This window comes from Pseudochaenichthys georgianus, chromosome 14 (genome assembly GCF_902827115.2).
Source record: "Pseudochaenichthys georgianus chromosome 14, fPseGeo1.2, whole genome shotgun sequence".
NCBI lineage: Eukaryota > Metazoa > Chordata > Actinopteri > Perciformes > Channichthyidae > Pseudochaenichthys > Pseudochaenichthys georgianus.
Window position 1 is genome coordinate 12,257,675 of NC_047516.1, and position 27,109 is coordinate 12,284,783.

Genomic DNA, 27,109 nt, shown 5'->3' on the forward strand with positions numbered 1-27,109 from the left:
CATCGCTGCACTCATCAATACACACCATCAAACAGGAGCATTTACTGTGCTGTATGAAACATTAGAGAGGCGTCAAGGCCTTTCCTATTACCCAGTGTGTACATCCTCGCCTCCTTTCCTTTTAGTCACGCTGACAGGAAATGGGAATAGAGGAGGCAAGGAAGAGACACAAGGAGATAAGAGTCGAGGCATTTAATTAGATGAGGCATCCTTTCCTCGGAGTCGTCATTTTAAAGCCATCAAATATATATGACTCGTGGCACAGCTGCATCAGCTGTCCATTGTGTTGCTCTACTGCTGCATCTTATGATTTCTGTCAGATGAGCATGACAGTAATCGTGACAACTTATAGGCCTGATTAACTTTTAATTAAATGTATATATTTTTCAAACACCCATAAGAGCCTTTATTTATTTGTATGGTGTGAAGCACTTATATTTGTACTTGCACTTGACATTTTAACAATATGAGTATCACAGCTATAGGTTAGAACAGGGATGCTATAAGACAAAGCTGCTGTGATTTGAACCTGGCACTGTGGATGGAATATGTAATATCGCAGTAAGTCCTTTGCAGTATATAGTGGCAGGGATATCATAACATGGGCCCTGATCTTGTGTGACATCACTTGCCAGCCCCATAATAGGCCTCATTTGCAAAAAGCCATCAGCGATTCTGGCACACGCACAACTCTCCCTTACCACAGAGCTCACTTTTAGAATCTTAGGTAGCTGTGAGATATACAAAATAAAGTGACAGCCATGAAGGAATAAGAAGGTGCTGTATGACGGGCGGCTGATTATCAAAGAGTGGATATTTCCATTGTCATCCTTGAGAGCCTGTTATTGGAGGCCTATCTACTTGTGGGAGTTGTGGTTTGCTTTGTTGAGCAGCCACTGTGGAGGTGCCACTGTGGCCAGTTTAATGTGAACATCCAGCTATCGTCAGAGACAGCTACGGTCCAGTGTGCCACTCTCTCTCTCTCTCTCTGTCTCTCTGTGGGAGGAGGAGGTTGTACATCACCAGAATAACTACAACGGACTAAGGGAGGCTGTCATAACAGCAGTCATAATGAGCATCAGTACATAAACTATATTAGAGAGAGAGGGAGAAAAGGAGACAAAAAGTGATGCAGGAAGAATGATGTTAGATGTATGGGAGCGGAACTTGCTGTGCTGTCAAGGAAAGGACAATACAACATGATCTTTCTTTTCTCTCACTCGAAGCCACTACTCTTCGAGCCATCTTACCCCAAACCTCAAACGGCTGAAAAGCCTCAATTAGTCATAATGACCAGGGTCACTCCTGATATGAAAGCAGTTTGGGTCGAATGTGAGCCTGTTATTGTTATTTAAATTGGTTGGAGAATCGTACATTTTCAGATTGTGGAACAGAAATAGAAAAAAACGAATAAACCCTCCTTTAGGCTGTCTAGCACTGCTCTGTTGGGCATATAGCCTAAACAAATAGCAGGTACAATCTGAGCTGGTGAGTTGTACATTTCCGCTTGCCATGCAGCAATGGCCAGCAACAGTTAGATGTATCAAGTATACATTATGTGAATGGGTAAACTGGAACTTAAGGGGACAAAGGGTGATCACATAATCAGTGTGGCACAAAAGAATGATGTCCCTCCTTGGAGCTCTGTGTTTCTTAATTAAACACATCATCTGTGACAAGGCCCTGCCTACACCCACTATAGTGCCATCCAGAAGATGCCATCCAGAAGATGCCATCCAGAAGATGTCATCCAGAAGATGTTTTCCAAAAGTAACAAGTTACTGTAAGGGCACATCTTACAGCCAAAGTCTCTGTGTGGGCAGTTTTCTCAGACAGTTTTCAGACAATGCTACAGTACAGTATATGCTTGGTCAGTCAGCCCTTCAGGCAGCATCATTGTGTAAAATGTCATATTGCTATTTCATGGATATGACAGTTTGAGTCTGATATGATTTGACTGTCATGGAGACTCATGAATGCCAAAAGTGTTAGTGAGTAATCATCCGTTTTTTTTGGTTGACTCTTCTGCACCATACATTGGTCTTGATTATGAACAATCTATAGATGTCTTGGCCTCTATGTAGGGCATTCAGTTATAACCTTCAACATAATTAGAGAACTAGAGACAAATCTAACTTTGTGATGTTGTTTATTTTCCAAATAGATCAGCAGCAATCAGAATTAAAAAAAATGTGGATATCAGAAGAAATGATTCATTTTGGCCACTAGAGGTCCTGTAATCAACAACAAAGTCACATTGGGCATTTAAACAAACAACTAAATATGTTTTAGTGTCTATTTGTCTACTTCGGAGGAAACCGACAGAAGCTTGGAATATGAAATGTATGACAAGACGAAGAGAGAAAGAATGATAAAAGCAGGATAACAAAGCTTGAGAAAAGTTTGGAGTGATGCGGTGTGATAGAAGAATGATGAGGATGGAGGAACGATAATGGAAGCCAAGCTCTACAGTGAGAAGAAAGCAGAGAAAGGAATATGGATGCCTAAATTGTGAATACTGGTTAAATATCTCTTTCGTCTCACCACCCTTGAAGCCAGTTTTCCATTTGAGAGCTGTGGGATGGTGTGGTGAGTGTGCTGCAAGGGAGGGGGGGTTCAGAGGGGGGTAAATGAAAGGCACTGGAAAGCTCAGTGGAGCAGTGATGCAAATTGCTTTTATTCTCACAGCTCTTCACTTCCAGTCTCTGATTTCAGCACCAGCAATGACCTCTCTCTGCTACTTCCCCTCTCCCCCCTTTCATCCCTTCTCTCATCTGCCCCATCCATTCCCTTTTTTCTCTCTTTCATGTTATTTTCTTCTATTTCTTCTCCCATTTCCCCCTCATTTATTTACATGAATCTCCTTCCATCTATATCTCCCTATAGCTTCCCTCTCTCTCATATATTCCCTCTCCATCTAAATCCCAAATGGGGGCTCCTGTTGCATTTATTTTCATGCGGTAGAGAAAAAAAAGGTGGAGCGAGAACACATTGAGTGTGAATGGCTTAGATCATTACCGCTAAACAGAGGGAGCCGTCTAGAGAACAAGACAGGTGTTAGACCAGCCTCTGAGGTGCTTTATGGGGTTTGAAAAGCCCCATGAAGGATTCAGATTTGAATATATCCGCCTCAAAGCTCACCGACATAAAACTTGGCAGACATCATTTCCAAAAATGGCTTACTTTGCAATCAGGTAAAAGGACGAACCAAGCAATTACATCATTGATTGGCAATTGACTGTTTTGGCAGGTTTTGTTAAATCATGTGAGAATGTGAAAACATTTTATTTTTTTAAAGAGGTATGTTGCTTGAAATTATTTCTATAGTGCACTGACCTTGAAGAGTGGCACTGAATCCTAAAGCAGCCTGCCTCCTCTATCCTCTCTGTGTATGTCTCCTAATCTGCTCTCCTGCTCTCTTTGTAATACCTTTAGTGGGGAGGAAATGTGATCCCTCCACCACTCGGCCATATGTCCATACCACACTCTATCATCTGCCGACTTCAGTTCCTCCAAAAAGCCCTCCAACAACAAGTGGCTTTCAATTTCCTGTCTCACACAGTCGGCATGCCCTCAGCGCCAGGGTATGAGGAACCTGGCATAGGGCACAGCATTTCCAAAGAGGTCTAATAATAAACATGCCTATCCCCTCAGAGCTGTATGACATATATTCCCCACTCTCCGGAGATCTGTGTATGGAGTCCTTAGTATTCAGCTCTGTATCTGGAACAGCTTGTGCGCTGCATGTAGTAAACTTTCAACAGGAAAGCATACAGGGACTGCAGCAGGGGTTTCACGTGGTCTGTTTACCCCAGAATGAATAATGTTTTAACCGAAAAGGCAGACTGACGGCTCTAATGAAAAATATGGAACAAGGAAATGTCTATAACTAAAGTACCATGAAGGATATGTTTTCATTTATATAACGACATAAGTCTGACCAAAGCTCCGAGACTCTTCATGTTTTTTGTGTGTAAACTCTGACAAAATGCAACAATGACCCAACTCCTGTTTACATTATCTAACCCCTCTTTCCGTCACACTGCTCCCTCTCTTTCGCTCTTTCTCTAAGTGTCTCTTATCCTTCTTTCTCCGTGGGCTATAAATCCTTGTTTTCCTTCAATGCTCTTTCATCATTTACTCTGGCCTGGACATCGCTTTCAAGTGAGCTCACTGCTGAAGGTGAATCCAATTTGGAGGAACCTTTCTTTTTCCCAAGCTCTCTCCCAAAGCAGAGGTTCGCAGCCTTGCCAGTTGGCAGTCGTGCAGCTTAACTCACTACATACAATTTATTACTGTAGAGTCGATTGGAGCATCTGCAGGCACTTTTGTGTCCCCGGAGAGGAGTAGAGTGAAGTGGCAATTCGGAGAGAGGGGTGGTTGGTGGCGAGGGGTGATGGGGAAGAGAAGAGAGAGGACAGAGCAGGATGCAAATTATGAGGGTGGATTTTGAATTTCCCTGGAAGATAGGGGGGAAGTTGATGGAGGTTTCACTCTCAGCTGTCATTCAAACTAGCGGGAGGTTAGCTGGCCAAAGAGATGGAAGACAACGTGGCTCTGTGCACGTCATTTGTCCCACTTACTGCTCCAACGGCTTGAACAGATTGTGTGAGGATGTGGGGGGCATGGAGTCACATACATTGTTCATTGTGTGTGTGAAAGTCGTTGTGCAGGTAATGAAGTGTAGCTGTCTGATTACAAACTAACACACATTTCTGCCTTGTTGGCGTTGCTAAAGCTTTAGACATCAGCTGTCCTTTCAGTACCCTACACACACAACGCACATACGCATACACTGATCCCCTAGAGTAGTGCCACATCTCATGCATTATGGAGTTCTGGAGAACTGAGGAACAAACTGATTGCTATTCAAAGAGAGTACCAAGAAGCACACACCACATCTACACATTGTCAACAATGAGATAATGCAATTTACTGATCTGTGGATCGATGGCGATTATAGAGCCTGAGTTAGTGGAGAACACTGGTTATCAACCTAAATCTGAACAAATGCACTTTATGCCTGTCTCTGAGTCTTTTTTTAGTTGTCCAAGAACAGAGTTGTGTTGGTTTGGATTTGATGGCCTGTATACAGTTTCTCCTTGAGCAAGGACATCCTTGAGGAAGCAATATCTCCTCACAGTTGGACTGAACTACAAGAGACGCAGGGGTGCTTTAAGAAGATGTCAACTTCAGAAAGTGTGTCTGTGTACTTGCGTGCTCATTAAATGGTTGACCTCTGAGTATATATATTTAATAATAGACCATTAAGCTAATAGTGGACATTCTTTTAGGTCCATTGATGGTCATGCTCTTTAGCTAAGACGGAGCCTGCAGATGCGTGAGTGATAAAGTTATTGCAGCTATCTTAAGGCCCCACCTTTACAGTCTATGGGCCCCACTAACATCAGTAAAAATCGGCCAAAAATATCAAGTCCACTCTTATTTAAATAACTGTAGAAATAGATGGCTAACAAAGATTAAATGTAATGGCTTCATTGAAATCTACTGAGACATCTGATAGAGCTTTTAGGACTTGAGTTAAAGGTACTAAGAAGCAAAAATGGGTAAAATATACCATGGAAAAAAACTACTCTGGAAGTTGGACATTTTCTTATGAAAGTAATAATGAAAAAACCTCGGACATTTGACATTTACTGATTATTTCAAATGTCGATTTCCAGTTCTTTTGATTCCGTAATGAAATTGAGTTCACCACTCTCTATCTGAATGTACAGGTACATACAACATTAAAAACATGTTCATTTCACTACCAGCCCTTGTCCTAGTTTATGGACTTTGCATGTAAAAAAACCATTGAAGTGTGTAATCGAAATTTGGTTTTTAACATGCAACAATGAATAATCATAATTTATATTAACCTAATGTGAGCATCAAAAGGGTTTAAATCCTGTAGTACTCTTGAGAGTGAATCTCACACCACCCTGTAGATGCATTGTGGTCAACACAAATCCTCACAATGTTATTTGGTTTTCCAGAGATTCGTTCCTCTCCTCATGTCACCTTAACTGACCTTTCCATTTTTACATTTATGGATCAGAATCAGAATCCCTTTACACAACAGAGTGCCCTGCATTGTTGCGTATATGAATATAAAGAGTACTTGTAAAATCTGCAATTCCGCTAAGAAGAGAGGGTGATAAAGTATAATAGTGAACTACTTCCTCCTACTTCCTTCCTGGTACTCCCACTACTTACCAAGCAATAAAACACTTATACTGCAAAGCATCCAACATGTAGAACACATTTGAAAAATAAGATAAGAGAAAATAAGAGCATCAGTGCAGAGAATTTAACTACATAAACAAGTATGAAAAAGATGAACATATTTTCTCCCACTCAATCTCCATGAGTGGGAGATGCATATTCCGAAATAAATAATAATGTATGCATTTTAAACAGGTACCTGCGTGGCTAACCTCCGATCCAGGTTTCTTTCTTTTCATCTTTATTTTCCTGAATTCATGCTTACAGCTGATAAGGTTAATTAATTCATTTATAAAAACAACAAAAGACCATTCTCATCTCATCGGCCTTTGCCTTTAGCAAATATGTAGATTTAAGACTCTCTATTAGCTGGACAGAAAGATGCATTATTGCTCTTTGCTTCATTTTCTCTATAGTCAATGAATCAGCAGCTGTAAACTAACACCCTATAGACAATGATTTGTTACTGTCAGATTTTCTGATAACACTACAATAAATTGACATTTAAAATTCAGCTCGTTTTATCACCAACATATAATAACATGTAAAGAAGATGGCAGAACGAAGACAAGTGCAACCATATCCCTAAGAACACGAACAGCAACACAAACAGCTTCTGCATTATCCCTCTCCACACTATCCCATTATCAGCTTTCAGTGTCATGTTCAGCTGCTGTGAAAACCAATCCACACCCGCTGTCTGTCCTGTTTGGCCATGTTCAACTTCTTGTTCTTTGGCAAGCTGTGGTAAAGCAGAATGTAGTCTTATGTTCGATTGACAAGTGGCAGTTTCAACGCACTGTGAAATCTGTGTGAAAGTGCCGGACATGAGCCCAAACACAGCAGGACCAATTACAAAGCTTTGATGACTAAAGATGACAGGACTACCACGTGAGTAAACCTATTTAGATTGAAAGAAAGAAACCCATTCAATATAACTCTAGAAATCACTCATCTTAGACAATCCGAACACAAAGATGTTACAACATTTAACATTTTCTCTTTGTTTTGTCTTTTTATCTACACTGGGATTATCAATTTCCAGCTTTTCAAATTGCTCTCCAGTGTGGATACGTTTGAAACTTCTCGCAACATGTAGAAGGTAAAACTGGAAATTCCTAAGTATTACATTTTATTTCGTAGGCAAGTCATTCTAGGTTGCACCTGTCAACCAAAACAGTGTTGTCATTGACAAATGCTTATGCTGTTCGTGACTGCATGTGAATTCAACTGTGATTTGATAACAACTCTCAGTGCAGCATACCAGATCTTATTATTAGCCTGTCTGAAAAGGTAGCATTTATCAATTCAAATCATCACAGAGAGTCAAAGGCAACCGAGTAGAACTCTCTTAGCCGAGACCAAATGGAGTAAACAGCCAATATTCTTGTTAATAGTCCTTATGAGACTACACATATAACACACGTGATTTCGACCTCTATTGGGTTACTTCCGGTGGATGAGCGAAAATGTAGCGATCTCACTCTCCTCACACTTCATGGGATATCATACTGAGTGTGTCAATCTGAACATGTTACCTTGATTAACAACCTAAAAATAGGCAATAAGGCAGCACTGTTAGTTAGTTAACAATATTGTTGTAATTATTTCTTACATAAAAAGAAAAATAGCTTACAGATGTAATATCCTCCTACGATGGTTCATACAAGATCTGTACAAATAGTTTGATTCTTCAAATTCTTCATTTACCATGCATTCTCTTACATATTACATATTTCCAGCAACACATTTCAATTTCCACTCATTAATTGAATATAGTATTTTCAAAATGAACTCTTGTCTTCCCAGGATACAACTTTGTTTAGGCAACAACACGATTTGGTTGAGTACAGAAAAGATAAGAGTTTTGGTCAAAAGAAAACGATGGAAGAGGCAAGAAAACTAATACTAACAGAGCAGTGGGGCTCGTGACAGGGAGATGTGATGCCTCCTGGATCGGTAGGGCCAGCCGATTTACCCACTTCGATTTGCAACCCTGTGTTATCCCACTGCAGCAGGGCACCAGCCTTGTGTAATTAAACAGTGTATCAAACAGGAAAGGTACAGCATAGTTGAGAGCGAGAGAGAACAGACGGATGAGGGATGAGAAGTTAAAGATGGTAACATCCTCTTGACAAAGGACAGGTGTGAAACTTATTACCCTGCAATGAACGAACAGCAACAATGGCAATATGCTGTCCATTTCACACGCTTGGCCTACCGCCAAGAAAACAAGAGGCTACTGTTTAACAGTTAGACCTACAGCTGCATACCTGGTAGCTGAACAGCCATCCCATCATTCACTGTCACAGACAACAGTGAATCAGATGCCTTACTAGCAGGCTTGTTTGACCTGGGGGAATTGATTACACGCCTTCCTGCTCCTGACATTTAGAGCTGGTTGATTAATTGTACAATAAATGGTGTCTGTACAAGTAATAATGACTTAAGTAGTACATCTTTGTTAGTTTGTAAGATTTTGTGTGTAATGTTCAAAAGATATCCAAATTGACACATACCACAACACGATGCCGCAGGGTCCTTAATATGGCTTAATGGAGTTAGCTTTAAAGGTTATACAGAAAGGTTTGCAATACAATACCCCCCAAGAGAGGGTAATAGTCTAACTGCTGTTTTCCATCTTTACATTCTATGTTGTGTTCCTCATTTCAGGAAATTATCGAAATATTTGGAAAAATGTATCCATGCTAGCGGCTGTATATGTTTATAATAGGTGAAGTGGGGTTGGAAGTGCAGTGACAGTAACAACTAGTAGGTCATGTTTACCATGTTTACTACATTTGTGAAATTAACATGAAGATATGCATCACATGTTCTGGCAAACCATCAATCAACCTGTAAATAACCAGCATACAAAATGTTGCCCTGCTTGTGTCACTAAAAAAGTCGGAAGATAATAAATAACTAAACGTGGATAGATAAATAATGTGTTGGAAAAGCGAACCCGATCCAGGGAAATGAACATAGAACAAAGAGAGTGTTAAAAGGCTATTCACTGCTGAAACATAAAGTACATTTAAAAATAATTCACCTGGTGAAAAGCCGCATTTTTGGCAAACTGCAGAAACCTGTTGTGCAGACTACTGATGACATTTAAGAGATATCTGCAGTGAGAACAATAAGACTGGCTGCCTAGCACTTCAGTCACCATTTTCCCCAGACATCTTTGTACACAGCTTATGAGATTTTGACTGCGCAAAAACCTGAGGTAATCTTGTCACGCCGACAGTTGCTCCGTCTACCTCTCCTCCCTCCTCTGCCTCTTGTTCCTCCTCACTATGCCATGTTTTCTTCTCACCTCTTTCAGATGTGCCATTCGTCAGACGCCCAACAGCTGTTGCTCCTGAGTTTTCCAAGTCCTGCACAACTCTTTTGTAAGCCACCTGCTCACCCAGTCGAACATCATCTGTACTTAACCCCAGCATATAGAGGATAACTCACAGTTTGCCTCTGCCAGGATTTCTATGTTGTCGTATCTGTTTAAATGTGTACATGTGCCTGCCTTTTAATTGACTGCCTTTCACTTTCAATATGTAGGATTTGTTTGACATATCTGATTGACTTTGTTTCCAACTGTTAGCCCATTCATTGATTGAGTAAAAACAACTTGAGTATACCGGTTCCAATTCTTGTACTCACATGTTTATATGTTAAACTGACATCCAAGTCCCAGCAGTAAAATAACAAATAGCCAAATTGGCCAAAACAGAGAAATAAATGTTGTTACCTGAACTCGCAGTGGCAGAGATAGATCTCCTCTCACTGACTTGTGACAGTGGACTATAAACAACTCTAGCGCTGTCGTTTTATATCTATCTTTATTTTGCTGGTTCTCTTTATAAAAGCATGTAAAACATCTCCCTTCCTTCATGTGGGTATCATCATGATCACCGACATCATCACAGGCACCACTTTCATCATCATCATTTAAATTGAGTTAATTGGTTCTGCTGATGAGTAAACACCTACCTATGTTATGTATTGTCACTAGTGACATAAAAAACCTCATTCCAGTATACAAACAACCCACTAATGTCTATGCTTTAACGGCATTCGAGTGGCACACAATGTAATCTAAATGGATTACTAAAACTCTATAGGGAGACTAATCTAAATCTATCCAAACCTACCAGCATGAATAATGCAAGTGTGGGGATGGGTTGTTCCAGCACTCCACTCACACAATGCAGTCAATCCTCAGTCACTCCTTCCCTCGTGACTTTCCCCTACAAGCTAGCTTTTTGGTATTCTGATGTGATGTATGCAGCCGCTGTGTATGTCTCATGTTCTTCTTTTTTTTTAAGAATCTCTTGATAGGTTGAGCAGGTTTTTGCAAATCTCTTTAGGAAGGAAAGAGGCTACTTAAATAAAGTGGTGTAAAAAATGAAACAGAAAGTGAAACAGTGCGTGGGCTGAAAACATTTTTGCCACCTCAGAGGCGCAGAGCAACACTGCCTTGTAAATAACAGAGACAGACACAATGTTCTCTAAAAAAACGAATGGCATCGGTCAATAGGTGGTGTATCAGACATTACATTAGTTTTGCTGACCTTCAAGGCAGATGGGAGTTAAAGGTCCTGCATCAGTAAACATCTTTGCATAAGGCAGTGAGTTGTTAAGGGAATGAAATACAGTGGAAGCTTTCAATTAGTTTAGGAAACAGAAGGAAACAAAACAGGTTCCCACCATAGCCTTCCAAATATACTACTGTGTATGTTGTTCAGGAATAACTATATAGTTGGGGGGTCTTCGTTGTCTAAAAGGTTACATTCAAATTATCTATAGAGAATACAAAGAGGCCAGAAGGGACTTGCTAAATTAAATGCATTCAGAATAGATTGTGTAAATACAGTATTAAAGCTGTAATAATCATCTTGGCAATATGTCAAACAGCAACATGTATTGAAGAAAGGGTTGTTTATAATTATGAAAACACCAATAATTATCATCCAACTCTTCACTATCCCTTAGCTAACATGGAATTCAAGCATTTTTCAGATGATATTTTTTTGTTTGGTTCTTCACCTCTCTCTACCCATGTTTCCAGCAGTAGCAGAAGCAGCCAAAAGCTCTTGATGAATTCCCAAACAAGGCTAAAGGAGTACATATTGGATTTGAATCAATTGGGTGTCAAAAAAGAGACTCCAGATGAATGCTAGTGTTGCTTTGTGCCTGATGAATGTGTATTAGGGCACAGTTTGCCAACACATTTGCCATATTGTCCTTGCAGGTGATAATACATTGTGTTTTCATGTTGTTCCGCTGCCCACAAGGGGCCACAACAGGAACAGGAGCTTGGTGATAAGTCTAGGTTGTCTTTTAAGTGACATAGATAAACCATCTATCCTAAGCAGTGAACATTAATCAATACTGTTATCATTAGAGCCTGGCTTTCCTTTTACATTATGTTTGCTCCAGCTCTCTCCATTAGATCATCAAGTCAAATCCTTGCTGGACCGTGGCTGACTTTGTCTTTGCTCTGGGTATTATGTAATTCGAGAAGCTACTTTTCTTGAGGCTACGTTAACATACCAGTTTATAAGGAAGCATGACTTGAGAATAGCGAGGCATCAGGACTGAGAATGCGTGCGTACATGAGAGACAGAGAGTAAGTGTACATCCTCACTAGAGACATTCTAAGTGTACAAGTATGTTCATGTCTGTCCAGCATGGTAGCAGGCTTTATATAGACAGTTCCTATAAAGGAGACACTGCAGCAGTCTCTCCAAAGGACTTCAGTAACTTAATATTTTAATGTAGCAGTTGTGAGGAATGTTATTACTCAAAATTGGAATAGTATCATTGAAAGTTGTATATTTCTATATGCTTCACGATACCAAAACCAACTGTGTACAGCTCTGTGGATAACAATAGCCTCTTACTGTACACTGTACTTGTCTATTTAATGCTTCAACAAACATGTTTACATGTAGTAACTAAGGTCAATACCGAACATTATATGGTTGCCAGATTCAGATATTGCGTGAAGATATTTGTTATATTTTTTCAGAACGTTATGCCACAGGACAAGACTTGGATTGATTTATTTCTCCCATAATTAGAATGCGTCTCAGTGTGTGAATCTTCACACGTTGCCTCCACACTTTCATTAGTTACCATGCAACCATCATGGAGCAGGAGTTAGAGATAATTTCAGTACCGACAAAGACTGCAGTGATCAACCTTTAGTGCATACCTTTGATGAAACCTTGTCTGATCAAAAGTTTGTGTGCCATGAAAGAGACAATAATGTGCCTTTAAAATGAATAATGTCATCATCCATTTAACAATTGGTACCATTTACATTACATTTAGTTGATTAAGGGGACGTTTCCCTAAGTGTTTTCGTTATTAACTGGGCAATAAATGCTTTAAATGGTGCTGTGGAAATCTATTTAAATCATACCAATTGTACTTGTTTGGGTAATGTCTACTGCTCATCGATTTAGAATCCTGCCCACCTCAGCAATAGACTTTTGAAGGCTCCTGTGAAATAGATCTAAACACAATGCAGACTTAATATCATTTCGAAGCTCTCAGGTCGGGATGAGATATTACGCAATCCTACATACTGTAAGTGCTTCCCAATTTTCCTTTCCTTGTATAATCAAATAGGAAGCCTTCCAGCCAACATCCATTACAATGTAAACATGTTAGTGATATATAGTATAGGCGTAGTTATCAGTGTGATTCTATGCTTTTATAGCAGACACACCAAATGTTCTGCTAAAGTGTGGAAATAAGTGGGTAGAGAAATCAAGGGGCTCTGAGTTTCACAGTTTTCTCCAACAATCAATAAGCCCCTCTCGACCTTTATGTGCATCAATAATGGTATTTCTGCCTTTTGGAGGAGGATAGGAGTATTTCTTCCTCTGTCAAAACAGTTGGCTTAGGATTCAAGTGCTCAGGAGCTCAACCAAAGGCAAATATTGAAGAGTAAATGGCAGTGGTGAAAGTGCACAAAAGAGAATTTCTGGAAAGAAGGGAAATAGAAGAATCATGCAATCCGTCTACATGCCTCCTGTACATATATTCCAATTTTCCTTTGCCTGATGGGTAAATGAAGGCACGCTATGCCACTTGCCTTGGGTTGAATGTTTAACATGACATTGGTATTCAGTGTGAGTGTCCATCTCCGTATGTCCAGCTCTGAGTCATGCAGAATGAACTCTCAGTAGCACGAGGTACATGACCTTCTCTCCAACACCAGCAATGCTTCTGGCTCTCCACATGGTGACTTTTTAATGTCAGGGAGCTCTCTATCTCTCTGTCACATACATATAGAGGTACAACATTTGACTCCGAGGTCTTACACAGTCATATCCGATCCCTTTTCTTCCTCGAAGGCTTGGGACTTTGGCCCTGACACCCAGGAACCAGTGACATTTCAGGGGGATGTAATGAACACCAGCCAGAGCGTCCTCATTACATCTCTGGCTCCGGGCCTAAGTGAAATGTAATGTAGTTTTTAGACAATGTATATGACTCACTCATGCCAGATATTGGTGCACAGTTGTTGCCTTAGAACATAAAAAGTCACTGGTTGCTACATTGTTGCAGAGGCTCATCTTTATCTAGGAAATGTTATGACGGGGGTTTGGAACAAGGCCCTTCATGCTTAAGTCTAGGTTGTGAATTTGGACAACATAAGAACTGCTTACATGACAAATACTGGAGAGGACTTCACGTCCTCCAGGCCACTCACGCTTGAAGGCCTGCATACTTAGTTTGGTGACTCATCTAAAGCGAGCTCGAGGCCTGTGTTGTTTCTAAATGAGTTTCTGCTCTGTGACATTGGTAACAAAGTAAAACAGATGGTCTAAGACAAACCGCTATGTAGGTCTTTATTTTAATGGCCCCTCTGGAAAAATCAAATATATGCACTGCACTTTGTTATCACACATTCATGTCTCCACTTTTAATGCAAGGCCTTTAGCAGAGAGCAGTGTCGGTCAAAGAAGAATATATGGTTAATACACAAAGAGTCCTGCTGTGGCATAATGGCTAATAGGACACTGTTGGATACATCCTTCAGTGACATATATCTCTCCATTATCCTCAACCCTGCTTCTCATCTGCTCTCTAAAGAAAGTACGCATGGTGTTTTATCCCGGCACCAAAATAAGTGGCAGACAGAGAGCCAGATGGGGGAGAGGAAATGGAAGAAAAGAAAGTGCTTCTACACCAGCTGCTATCCTGAAAAGTGGTTGGTTACATTTATAGGAAGGGGAGCAGATCAAAGATGCTGAAACCATTACGCACACATGTGGCCTCTTCTATTGATGAGGTTCCAATGGGTCAGGTGGTAATGACCCCCCTTTCACATTAGAGGGTGTTTAGTGGGCGAGAGCTGAAAAATAAATGGGATGATCAAAGACGCTCTGCAGCACTCGGCTTTGTGTTGGGATAGAGAGTAGGATTTTTTTGTTTGGCAATATGTGTGGGTGTTTGAATATAAGCCCTGACGCACTTCTGGGTAGGAGTAATAAAGGATATACTCTTCACTAAGTTCTTCTCTGGAGGTAGTAGCCCTAAGAAGATGATAGCAGTAGACAAAACAATAAACAAGGCACAACCAACTTTGGACTGTCATGTTGGCTCAGTTGTACGACAAGTTTATTTTTTTTGACCTCTTTCCTCAGTGTCTTTTTAAATGTTTTTCTTTGCCAAATGCTATCGGAAACAATAAATAACCTAACAAACTAAATGTCTTTGTTGCCTGTATAAATCATAACAACATCTATAGAAAGAGGTATATATCAATTGTATGAAACTGTCTTGTATGCATTAGCTGATGAGGACGTGGATACAAATAGCATATTACATAATGCTTTGCGATTTACATCCTGGAAATGCATCCTGTGTCCACACTAACAATATGCATACTGTGCTTGCAGGCACTCCATCACATCACATAAACACAACGTTAGGCAGCTTTCAAGCTCTTGCATCGGTTACACAGGGTAAACATGCCTTAATTAAAGATTCAAGGCCACTGTGGAGGACTCTGCAGACCTGCATTGTGTGTATGTGTGCTCGTGTGTGCTCCTGTGTGCATGTATATGCCCTAACGTTGTGCTGGTCTTCTGGGTAAATACATGCAAATATAAATGGCATCATCTGTTCTCTCATCTCATCTCTACACATCATCATAGTTTACAAGAGCACAAAGATAACATGAGCAACAGCCTTTGGGTGCTGCTGCCAAAACATATTCCAGCGTGTAACCATTCCCTGAGATCACAACATGACTCATTTCACAGCTAGTTACACCAAAACAACTGCAACAGCAGGACATACATGTGCAAAATGTAAAAAAGTTGTAAATTAAAACAGTAGAGGTCAACCACAGGAAGAGCAAAAATAAAATGACAACATAACTATCAACATCTCATGCATATTATTTCATAAATATCAATTTTTGCTCACCTTGTCAACTGTATTATTTGTGTCAAAAGTGACCTTCCATGATGATAAAATGCAGCCTTGAGTTTCTGTTAACTAAAGTGCAGTTCTAACATCTCATCACTAGGAGGTGCAATTGTATGAAGCAAAACTTAATCTCCACTTCTAATATCCCCAGCTCTCAAGTTCCTACACTGTCACCATTTCTTGTTTAGCATTATAAACCAGCCATTATAACGTAATACAAAGAAAAGATAGTATCAAGCAATGTGTAAGTGTTAATAATTGCAATGGTTGAGAATGGGGTTATACTATAAATGTCCCTATAAAATAGTGGTGGTGGATTGAATGTGTATTCCCCCAAATAATGGATTGTATGCAGTTATGGTTTAGTGCATGCTCAGCGAATTGAGCAGCAATCAGCATATACAATCAACAAAAAGCAATCACCTATGTCAGTCAATTTATTTCAAAACCCCAGAAGGGCTGAATCCATGCTCCAAAACAAATCAACCCAAAACAATTCGACATGTTAGATGCTAGTGATGGGGGCGAACATAAACATTTACACAGAACTGCATTAAGAGGGGGTTTCCCCAGTGGTTTGTTTGGGTATTCCCCTACTAGGTTTATGCTTAGCAGGGATCATTAGTCCAGAAGAGTCCCACATGTTCATAGTGAAGGTGATCATATAATGCACTACTTACCATATTGACTTCTGACACCATGTCTATGCTGGCTATGTCTATATTCATTCCCACTCCAACGGGAGGACCTAGGACAGATCAAAACAACGGTAAACAACAGAGATATTGTACATCAGGTCCAGCCTGTATGCTACACTGACGTGTCTCTCACGATCAAACAATATCTACGTGATGAAAACACAGATTGACAATTGTGAGTTTAGCTGTTGTCAGCCGGATAATAGTTTATAGTGTTCATTTCGTGTAAAATAAGACGTGCTGAGCTGCGGCGGAAGTGTGGGAAATTCAGCAAAAAGTTGTTGACATTCAATACCTAGCCTTAAACATGCTTCCGTCGCAGTTAACACCTGGGTTGAAACACGAATGTAAACAAGGTTGGACAAATGTGTTTACAATTCCTACAGGGGTGCACTGGGTGTTGACAGCCACCTTTTTAATGTAGTGATTTTCATTCAAATACATGAGCTGGTGTAGCCTATTTTATCGTCCACCCTTCAACGCCACTCGTGTGTTTTTTCTATTATGTCGCTACTCTGGTTTTTGTTGTCACATTTTCCATTTGTCGTATCATATAATATCATAGACTCTGGTAGGAGTTGATAAGAAATGTCTCTTTATTTTCGGAAATTGCGGAGATAATCGAGTTATCCGTAATTACAGTGGCTAGTTAAACACTGCTATTATACGGGCTGACAAGGCGCAAACTCGAAGAGAGTTGGAGATAATACGAGTTCATTTACCTCCAAAATCTGGCCTCAATCGTATATCATAACCTTTCAACAGTCTATCCACTGTTTCTTTAACCACAGACATATTGCTAGGTTCATTGGCACCGGCACTATGGAAGAAAAGAGAGAAAAGGTGCACAGCAGGTTGATAAGCGAGACATTCTTAGACCTTAAAGTGTCCATGTATATACCATGCCGTCTGAAACACAGGCACACTTAGAAAAAAACGAGTGGAGAATCCTCCGACCCTCTCACTTACCGTTGAGCGCACATCACGGTCAATAGGATAGGGAACAACCAGACGTAGCAAAACCTAATTCTTCTTATTCTGAACACTGCCATAGTTTTGTTTTGTCTATTTTTCTTTTAGTGAAGACAGACGAGGTCCAACTTATTCTTGCCAGTGCAGTAATTCCAATGCTGGGCGCATGCGTATTCCCGACCACAACATCAAGAAGCAGCGCTGCTGCTGCCGGTGGTAGTGGCAGATGTAGTACCCAGCCACGGAGGAAATTTAAAGGAGAACCAAGAATACAAGTTACTCAGGGGCACATGGGGGTCTCCCTGGTTTCTTTACAAAACGATGTGGCGGTCTAAGAAGCAGTGACAGTCAACGGAAAGTTGGTGGTTCGAATTCACGGGGGCGAAATGGAAATGTGGGTGGGGTTGTGTCTCTCCGTTCGCTCTTTAGACGCCCGTCTGCCAAGTCATCTAGCTGTCCCTGAGCAAGGCACTTAACCCCGATGTTCCACGAGAGCTGCCCGGGGGTTCCCTTCTGAAATCTGGATTTGACATATATAAGTGCAGCCTACATGCATAATTATTTGAGCGCTGCGCAGACAGACACCAGAATAATTCAACTTAACTTTAGTTTTAAAAATCAATGCGTTTTCAAGCTAAATGTTTCCTTCCATAAGGTGGAATGCAAACATGACACAGACATGAGGCTGATACCGGCCGTAGTGCCTATTATTAGGCTTTACATCTGCATGTATCATGTGTTCTTTGGAAAATACTAATAGTCAGTGACAACACCCTCCGTGCGTGGGTGTGAACATGCACGTGTGGTATGATGCCGAACAAGGGAGTTAAGCTGTTCTTGTAGTTTTTCTAAGTAGGCTACTGTCAGGCGAGTCCCACAGGGGAGCGGAGGGAACAGAACATATTCACAGTTTGCTCTCTCCTTCCATAAACAGAAACAAAACTAACAAAAAAACAACTCACTATGAGTTAGTGACTCTGTCCATGGTGCTACAATGTGTGAATTCCGCCTCTCTCTGACTCTGTCCAGTGTGCTGAATGTGCTCGCCTCTCTCTCTATTGCTTTTCTCTCCATACAAAAGGGGGTTTCCGTGCTAGAAATAAATCCCTCCACCAACAGTTGCTCACGCATCGATTTCCAAGCACTCGGGCCTCTGAAGAAAACAAGAAGCGTGGCTTAATACTCTGAGCGACGCGGTGCCAATGCAGTGCCTCGGGGTTGGAAGCGGGATGCATGAACTAAGCACTGAAGCCTGCACTTAGCACATCTCGCAGCCATGCACGCGTGTGGCTCCACGCACTGGTGAGTAGGACGTGCACCACTATGTAAACTCGGACACGAATCGTCATGGATATGCTGGGAATCCAGAGGCGGATGCTGGAGCAGTGAGCCCTGTGTATAGGAGTCCTACAGCGGCTCCTGAGAGAGGAGGGGGACAGAAGGTATCCTATCAGGAAGATGTACAAATGTACTCAACTGTAAAAACACAGGAAACAATAATGACTGTCAATCATTTGATTCTACTTATTTACAAAAATAATTGTCTGTGTTTTACATACAAAATCAAATAGAATATTGCAACACATTTGACCTGAAGGGGGAGCTGTAAAATGTGAAGAATTCAAATGTTAAACAAAACTCAGAATGAATTGGGTTATAATCAATATTCTATTTTCAGGCCCATTGCACAAATTGGAAATATATCTACAGTGGTCGAGATTAGATTTTTTGAAAAAGATGATTTGGCATCTGCATTTTGGGCTTAGGATTCATGTTTTTGGTGGTCATATGTCAAAGAATCCAATAATACAGTTTATGTGAATGTATTTATTATATATTGCATCCCATTAGTATGTGTGTTGCATCGTCAGAATGTCCCGCCTATGTAGATTTGTTTTGTGTGACTGAGTTATTTGAGGACTTGAGTATTTATTATAAATTAATTAGCTAATTACAAACCAAAATGGGTAAGTTCTATCATTTTTCTTGCAGATGTCTTGTTAACAATAAACAGTGACAGCAGGTCACATATGTGATGCACAAAGTTTGGTTTTGATGCATTTGAAGGTCATTATGAACATCCATTAAGGCATTACAAACGTGACCTCTTTTAGCATGCATTTGAGAGCTCACTAAAATTCATCAGAGGGCGAACAGATGGTGGAACCATAGAGCGCTTCGCCTATCACAATATTGTGAATACAATTTGTTTATTGTAACCCTTCAATGTCAGTGGGTGGATGTTCAGTACTGAGGCAGGCAAAGAAGTACTCTAATCTGCCATGTGGTTTTTAATGCCTGATTTACTGCATTGTTTAAACATTCCAAAAAGAGCCCTAGGTCACCTCTTTTATCTCTATCCATGTCTGTTTTTATTTTTGCACTAAGAGAGAGTATAGTGACCGACTTTTCTGAGTGCCTTAATAAAAGACCATGCATTTGTAGGTGGTTGAGTACTGATGAATAAAAAAGTATGTCCACAACATTGGGTACAAAAGGTTTTTGGGTTAGTTTTATGTAGGTAAATGGGTTTGTCTTGGCAAGATGAGCAAAATGAGCATGTGAAGAGAAGACACTTTTGATGTCTCTCCTGCCCTATGTGTGTTTGGTGTGTGTTTCTGTGTGTGTGCTAGTGAGGGAGAGTGAGTACTCTTTGCCTGAGTACACAGATAACACATCTCAGTCCATTGTCTGCCATAACATTGACTGTTTTGTTGCAATAAATAACCAACATGACAGAAACCCTCAAATATTGGCTTAAAATGTCACAGAGTGATTAGTTGGGCATAACCGTTGATGTCATAAGCTTTTGATTTTCACACATAAATACACATAAACACACTGTCAGGGTTTACCTTTGATGGACCAGTCTTTCTGCAGTCCAAACATTGTAAAACTGGAAATAATGTTGTACATACATTGTGAGTAATAGAAGAACAAAGACACACATAGCACATCATTTTCAAACATTTTAGAACAAATAAGGCTTTTCTAAGGATTCTAATCAAGCATTGAGGCACTTTCTATGATGTTGTTGCTCAAGGATGTACGTGTTTTGATTATATTTAGGTTATTTGATTATATATGTATTTTTTTTTAAAAAGGGAAAACACTTATCAGATTCATATTTATTATGATGTGAAGTTTATCCATGTTAAGTTGTGAGGCTAATATTCAATTTCTTCCCAGCACATGACTAATTAATGAATTTCTCCTCAATTAAATTGTGCTAAAGCTGTAATAAACCTCACCAAATATTTGCGAACTAATAGAGTCAAAGCTATCATCTTTTATTTATTTACATAATTCGACCATATCCAGAGGGAGGAAGGTCAGAGAAGAGAATGGATTACTGCGCAGTGCTTAATACACCTCTACAGCTCGTGGTCTTACTGTGGAGTTTGCGCCTGGTCTGTTCTCAGCAGGTAACACTTCCCTTGGATCGTCTGTCTGATATCCATCCAACCCCACAGAGATGGAGGGGCAATATGCCAAAGCACATGGCCAAAATAAGGAAGCATCATTTCACTGCACTTACTCTCATAGCTCTGCCTTTTATATGGCCTTCAACAGTGTAAATATACAATACATATTCAGGTATGTGTGCGTGCATTTACCATTCTATTTGGCTTACAACTCATGAAGATTTAATGTTTGATGTAAGTAATAATCTTAACTTAGATATATAGTATAATCAAACTCAATTTGCCAGCCATAACGAGCGTTTGTACTGTGCCTTTCTCTTTAATTAAAACACCTCTCTGTATTTCTCTTTTAGGTGTTGCAATTACAGCATTGACATTGCTGATTAGCGCTACTTAACACAGCAGGAGGACTCTATTAGAGGCTTATGGAAGATTTAAATGATAGCCCTTTCATTATTGACAAGAGGAAGATTTAAGTCTTTGAGAGACAAAATATATTCAGAAAATAAAATCAAGAAAAGTGTATTGTAATTAAAGCAGCTAGGAAATGACTGGTCTTCATTATTTATATTATTTTGTTAAGGCATCTTTTCCAGGGCAGGAAATACAATTAACCACATACCTACAGTCATGTAGTATTGGAGGTAATATAGACTGTGTTTCTCTTTTGCAATTTTAACGATTGGTCTGGTTGGGATTTGTATATATATATATGCAGTTGATTACAAAGCAATATATTTTCCAACGATATAGCATATAAGCATAAAGTAGCCTAAAAAGCAAGTACAGTATATGAGGGTATGGGTATCTCAAAATTGTACTCGAACGACAACTATAGTTTAATGCATGTTTGGTTTAGTAAATCATATTGTTAAAAACATAATAATCAATGAAGTTATTGCTATTCTGAAATCTAAGGATGTTGTGACATTTCTAAAATGGGTTATATTGGGCAATAAACAAGCTGAGAGTTTAGCCGGATAAGCAAAACTAGTTGTTCTCAACTGGGGGTCGGGCTAATGTAAGAGAGTTGTGACTCTTCTGATTTCTCAACGGTTTTCTCCTAAACAGAAGTTGACTGACTTGATTTGGAAACAATATGCAGTGAGTTGGTCACCGCAAAGTAAAACAGTAACTGTCTATTCTATCTATTCTATGATTGTCACCTAGGTGGACCAATTTCTTTTGTTGCATTTCGAGCCATAACTTTTGGCAGCTGATGTAATAACCCAAGATCTCTTTCACACATGCACCACCACCTTACAAGTATCTTTAATATGATCAGCAAGAGCTGTATCTTTGAATCATCCGGATATCAACCTGACTTTAATTGACCCGCTCCCTAGTACAATGATGAGCCCATGTGTAAATTAAGCCATTCATTCTCGGGCAGAATTAACTGTTTTGCAAGTGGACACGTTAATTACATGACTATTGCATCTTTGCACAAAGACGCCAACAAAAATCGAACTTGAAAGACAGCAAGTTTCAGATTCCTTTTTCTTACAATTGAAACTGAAATAATTGGCTTCAGACTTTTTCCTGCACCCAGGCTGTGAGAATCTCACTCTAACTGGCAATAATTATGACCTTGTCACCAAACCCCACAAAACGGTTGGCCACAATACTACCTACAATGTTTATGATCGATCCATCCATATTCACCTTAAGAGCCCATCGACATAGACTCAAAATACCCCTTGATGTGTCCTGAACTGCAGGGGTTTCAAACACACCCTGGGGGCTGTTGTTGGCCAAGATCTTCACCTGTCCCTGGCAACATGTCATGTAGTGGTTTCGACCTGAAGATAAGCAGAACAAACAAAGTCCATCAGCCAACATGTATGCCTCATTACCCTCCCTCTACCAGAGGAGGCGACACCTGATACCTTCTCAAGGTTGCGGTGTCCTTCCCCACCGAGTACCCACCAAAACAGAAGATAGTTGGCTGATTCCTTGCCTCTCTCTTAATCTCTCTCTCTCACTCCTATTTCACTCTGCCCCTGACAGACGTTAACACTGCCAGAACTGCTGACAGCTGTCCAGGGTGAGTGTCAGCTTTAGCCACAGTTGGAACGGTTGGAAAGATGGAGGGTGTGATGGAAGGAGGGAAGCATAGGATTATTTGAGTACCTCTGCCAAAAGCCCCTCTTTTGGTGTCTTGGCGTCAGAAGTGATGGTTTAGATGATGACACAGGATGGCAACACAGCAGTTGGCCTCTAGTGTCGCCGTTTCACCATGCCACCTGCAGATTACAAAGATCAAGTGCTACTGTGACACAGTAAGGCCAACACATGACACTGAAAGTCGGGCTATAAATTCAACATGGCATATCAGCTATTCAAATAAAGGAGAACATTTATGTAGATAGGACCAAACTGAGATATATTCTCAAACTATTCACTGGACATTAAGAAAAACTCAATATTAATAATATTTTCTTTCCTGCTGTCTTACCAGCCCCATTATGAAGTGAATACAACCAGTACAAACATATATTGAAAGGCTGCATGTATAAAAGTTACCCATGTTTTTACATTTATCTCCAATCCTAGTTAAAACCCAATTATATGTAGGTTTAAAATTAGATTTAGGGACTAGTTATGGATTTCTTTTCTTCAGAAATAACTACTTAAAGTTCCAATCCCTTCATTTATTTAAGTCAGTGTATTGAAACTTTGACAGAAAACAAGCTGCTTTGACCAGGTCAATCTTAATCGGATCAAATCAGTTTGAAAACACAGTTTTGGCAAAGTTGCTAGAACAATCTCTGCAGGCTGGCTGACTTTAACTTGACATTGATTATTTGTCCATAGCTACCACTGGTAACCATAGCGACTGCATACTAAATCTCTATTCTTACATCTGTGGAAGAAGGAATATGATATGCACAGCAAAGAATGAAGCCTCAACTAAATTATTTGTATGTTTGTCATAAAAATACAAATTATTATAGAAAAAGACATTTATCTCAAAAGATGTGTGGCTTCTCTGTTGCATGCCATGGTGGTTTATTGTTTAGTGTGTAAACATTTGCAGAGATTGTCATATGGAAATAGTTTTCTATTTATACAATTGTCTTGATTTTAGAAATTATAAAGGGATGTGCCATTGTGATGGCAGGGATTCAGTCATCAATCATTATTTTATAACACATAGATACATCACATGTTCTTTGTTAAAGTGAAGACCAAACTAAGTTACTGGCTGCACAGTTTGTATTGATGTGATTGCAGTTAATGTTTTTGAACAAAGGCAACAGTGTTAAGACAAACATATTAATAGTTTAAAAGAACTTCTCATCCTTAACTAAATGGAAATGTAATGTTTACTTACTAACTTGTTTGTGGACTCTGGGAACCACCAACAGACCTGCACTCTGGGATCTTAATGCCCTAGAGGGGCAATAGGAGATTAAAAGATCCAGTAGGTAGGATGGTCCCTGACCATTGAGCGCTTTGTATGTGAGTAAAAGTATTTTAAAAATCAATCCTGGACTTACCTGGTAGCCAGTGCAATGCTGCTAAAACAGGAGTGATGTGGTCCATCGTCTTTGTTCCTGTTAAAACCCATGCTGCAGCATTTTGTATTAATGTAAGGGTATTTAATGATGAGTTTGGACAGCCTGCTAAAAGGGAATTGCAATAATCCAGCCTGGAGGTGATAAAGCATGGACTAGTGTTTCTGCATTTTTGTGATTTAGGATGTGCCTGATTTGCAATATTCCATAGATGGAAGTAGGCAGTCCTTGAAATTTGCTTTATATGGGATTTAAAAGACAAATCCTCATCAAAGATAACACCAAGATGTGTTACAGTGGTGCAGCAGGTCAAGGTAATACCATCCGAAGAAATTATGTTGTTGGACAGTTTGTTCCGAAGGTATAAATATATACAGCATAAACTATTGCATTTACAGAAAGATGTGCCCCATGTGTTGTGCTGAAAGTCTGCCATTTTTAGAAAAGATCAATTATCATATGCATAACATTTACATTTCAATAGCAAATAGAAAGCCTGAGGCAATTCAGTTCATGAATTGCATTTCTGTGTTTTATTGCTGCATTCATTTCCTCTCTCTGTACTGCGGGCTGTTGGCAGCTGTTCATTGGGAGTATTTTGGCTGCACTCAGTTGAAAGTTCATTCGAGGCAGTGAGGACAACTATTTTCTCAAAATCAACATTTATTTTATCTTTCTATGATATAGTTTGGTCACCATGGAAACTGCAGTGAAAAAAATAAATCCCAGCGTCAAATCGACTGGAGGTGGTGCAGCACATCATGTCTGAGGTTTTTTTTAAGCTGATGTGGATGTGTGGCTATGGGGAGGGATGCAGGCTATAGCCAAAGTGAGTCCAAAAGTTTTCAAAGAAGGTGTTCACTAAAGCAGAAGCAGCAAACACAAACTGCAAATTATACGACCACTTACCAACCCTCCTATCATCTACAAAACATAACCTATACATTTAAGTGGGAATCTCAAACATCATCATTTATCATTTACTTTCAACCACTACCTAACCATGACCCCAAAAGTAACCCCAAATTAAGTCCTAACCCTTAACCTTTATTACCTCAAAGTATGGACAGAATGGACAACATTCTAACTTTACCCTAACCCTTATTCAATTCAATTTTAGAAGCAATGACCAGAAATTCTTCACCTTTCCTTTCTTGTGAACACATTTAGTTCTCAATAGTCTAGAAATACTCCCCACACACACATATTTCGCCACCCATGCTGAGCTTCTTCTACTGTAAGTGGTTACCATAGATACCACATGGTGAGGCTCATGAAGTACAGTGGGTCCATCTCACGTGGGAGCCATTGCTTATTTATAGAAGCACTGTGTGTGGTGTGGCCAGAAATTAGTTTAGACAATGCACTGTTTTGGGGAATAGCAAGCAATTAAGTGCCATAGCGTGTAAGAGGTACTGTGCGCCACAAAGTACTAGTACCTCAGTAGTGACTTTTAGCTGTCATTGTGTGTAGTACTTCAGTGTTATAATAATGATAAGTTGGATGTTTGAACTGTCCGTATTGCTGAAAGTACAATGAGGCATTGAAAATATTCAGATCTTTAACAAAAGAGTTCTTCCCTTGTCATTCATTTGTACAACATTTGAAGGACTTGAATAACGAGCACTGAACAAACAGCTTAGCCAAAAAACCTTTCAAGTTATGCCATGTGAGAGCTCTTCTTCCTTTAAAAAGGTCAGCAAGTTTTGAAAAGTTACTTTCAATAATATGCAAGCTCTGCACCACACAGTGTGTTATGGGGAATCAAACACAGAGTACATATCATGACATGTTTAATTAAATCCTATTTTGTAGAATAATGAACTAATTAACAAACTCCTACTGAAGGCTTTTCTGTTCTCCTTCAAAACACGTTGGATTTGGAAGTATGGCTCCTTATCTTGCCGAAGTAATTGTATTCCCTAAACTGACATAATTGAATTGCTACCCACCCTGGCAAATGAGGTGTATTGTTCTCAAGGAATGAAGCATACCTAATTGCAATCCATCATAATCACTGTGCCTTTTTCATCTTAATTCACACCTGATTTTAATGCATGAATCAGTGATTATATTTTGTGGAAATATTTTCTATTACATAAAACACCTTGTACTATTGAACACTGTTCACTTGACACACGCTTTAAAAACTAATGACCAATTACTGAGAGGTATACTTTTGGCCCTACGGATTAGAGAATGAGATGTCAGAGAGGCTTGCTATCAAATGATGATTGTCAAATGATTCACCTGGGCTTATTATAAGCTATACTGACTTTCAGTTAGGAGGATTACTATCTGTTTCATATAATGAACTGCATTTATACCGCTCCTAATTGATCCAGTCCAACCATCTGCGTCTCTACTCTGAAGCACTTGTGTTTCTGGCTGGGTGCCTGACGGAGCACACTGGCCTCAAGACTTCATGTCCAGGAAGACAGTGATCCAGTCCGGAAGACAGGCATTACATTTTAATAGCTGTCTCGAAGTCAGTCAGTCTTCCGGCCATTTACGAGATGCATATAGTGTCTCAGTACACCCTTCTATCAATCGGCCATTTAGCCGGCCAGTCAGACCATCAACCAGCCATCAAGCCTGCATAGTAAGGAAAATAATCACCGCACAAATACACAAGAGTGCACTTATATACGAAAGTTGATTGAGGCCATGGCAATCATCTCTAATCTAAATAATATTGCGTGGTTGCAGAACCCTTTTAGTCTCTACTGAATGCATGTGCTAATTATTTGTGAACACAGAATGCAATTGTTATATGTGGCATGCCTGAAAAGCAGAGATTATAAATGACCGC

The 27,109-nt window shown here is 39.8% G+C and overlaps 1 protein-coding gene across 1 annotated transcript in view; it reads right to left on the bottom strand.

The window, feature by feature from the left end:
* Nucleotides 1-17,820, bottom strand: part of LOC117458943 (gamma-aminobutyric acid receptor subunit beta-2) — a 56,484-nt gene extending 38,664 nt beyond the window's left edge. The window contains exons 1-3 of the mRNA XM_034099693.2: nt 17,349-17,820; nt 17,102-17,199; nt 16,362-16,429 (exon numbers count right to left, since the gene is read on the bottom strand). Coding sequence (XP_033955584.1) covers nt 16,362-16,429; nt 17,102-17,199; nt 17,349-17,431 — 249 coding nt within the window. The 5' untranslated portion in view covers nt 17,432-17,820. The remainder of the gene's footprint in view (nt 1-16,361; nt 16,430-17,101; nt 17,200-17,348) is intronic.
* Between the last annotated feature and the right edge of the window lie 9,289 nt (nt 17,821-27,109).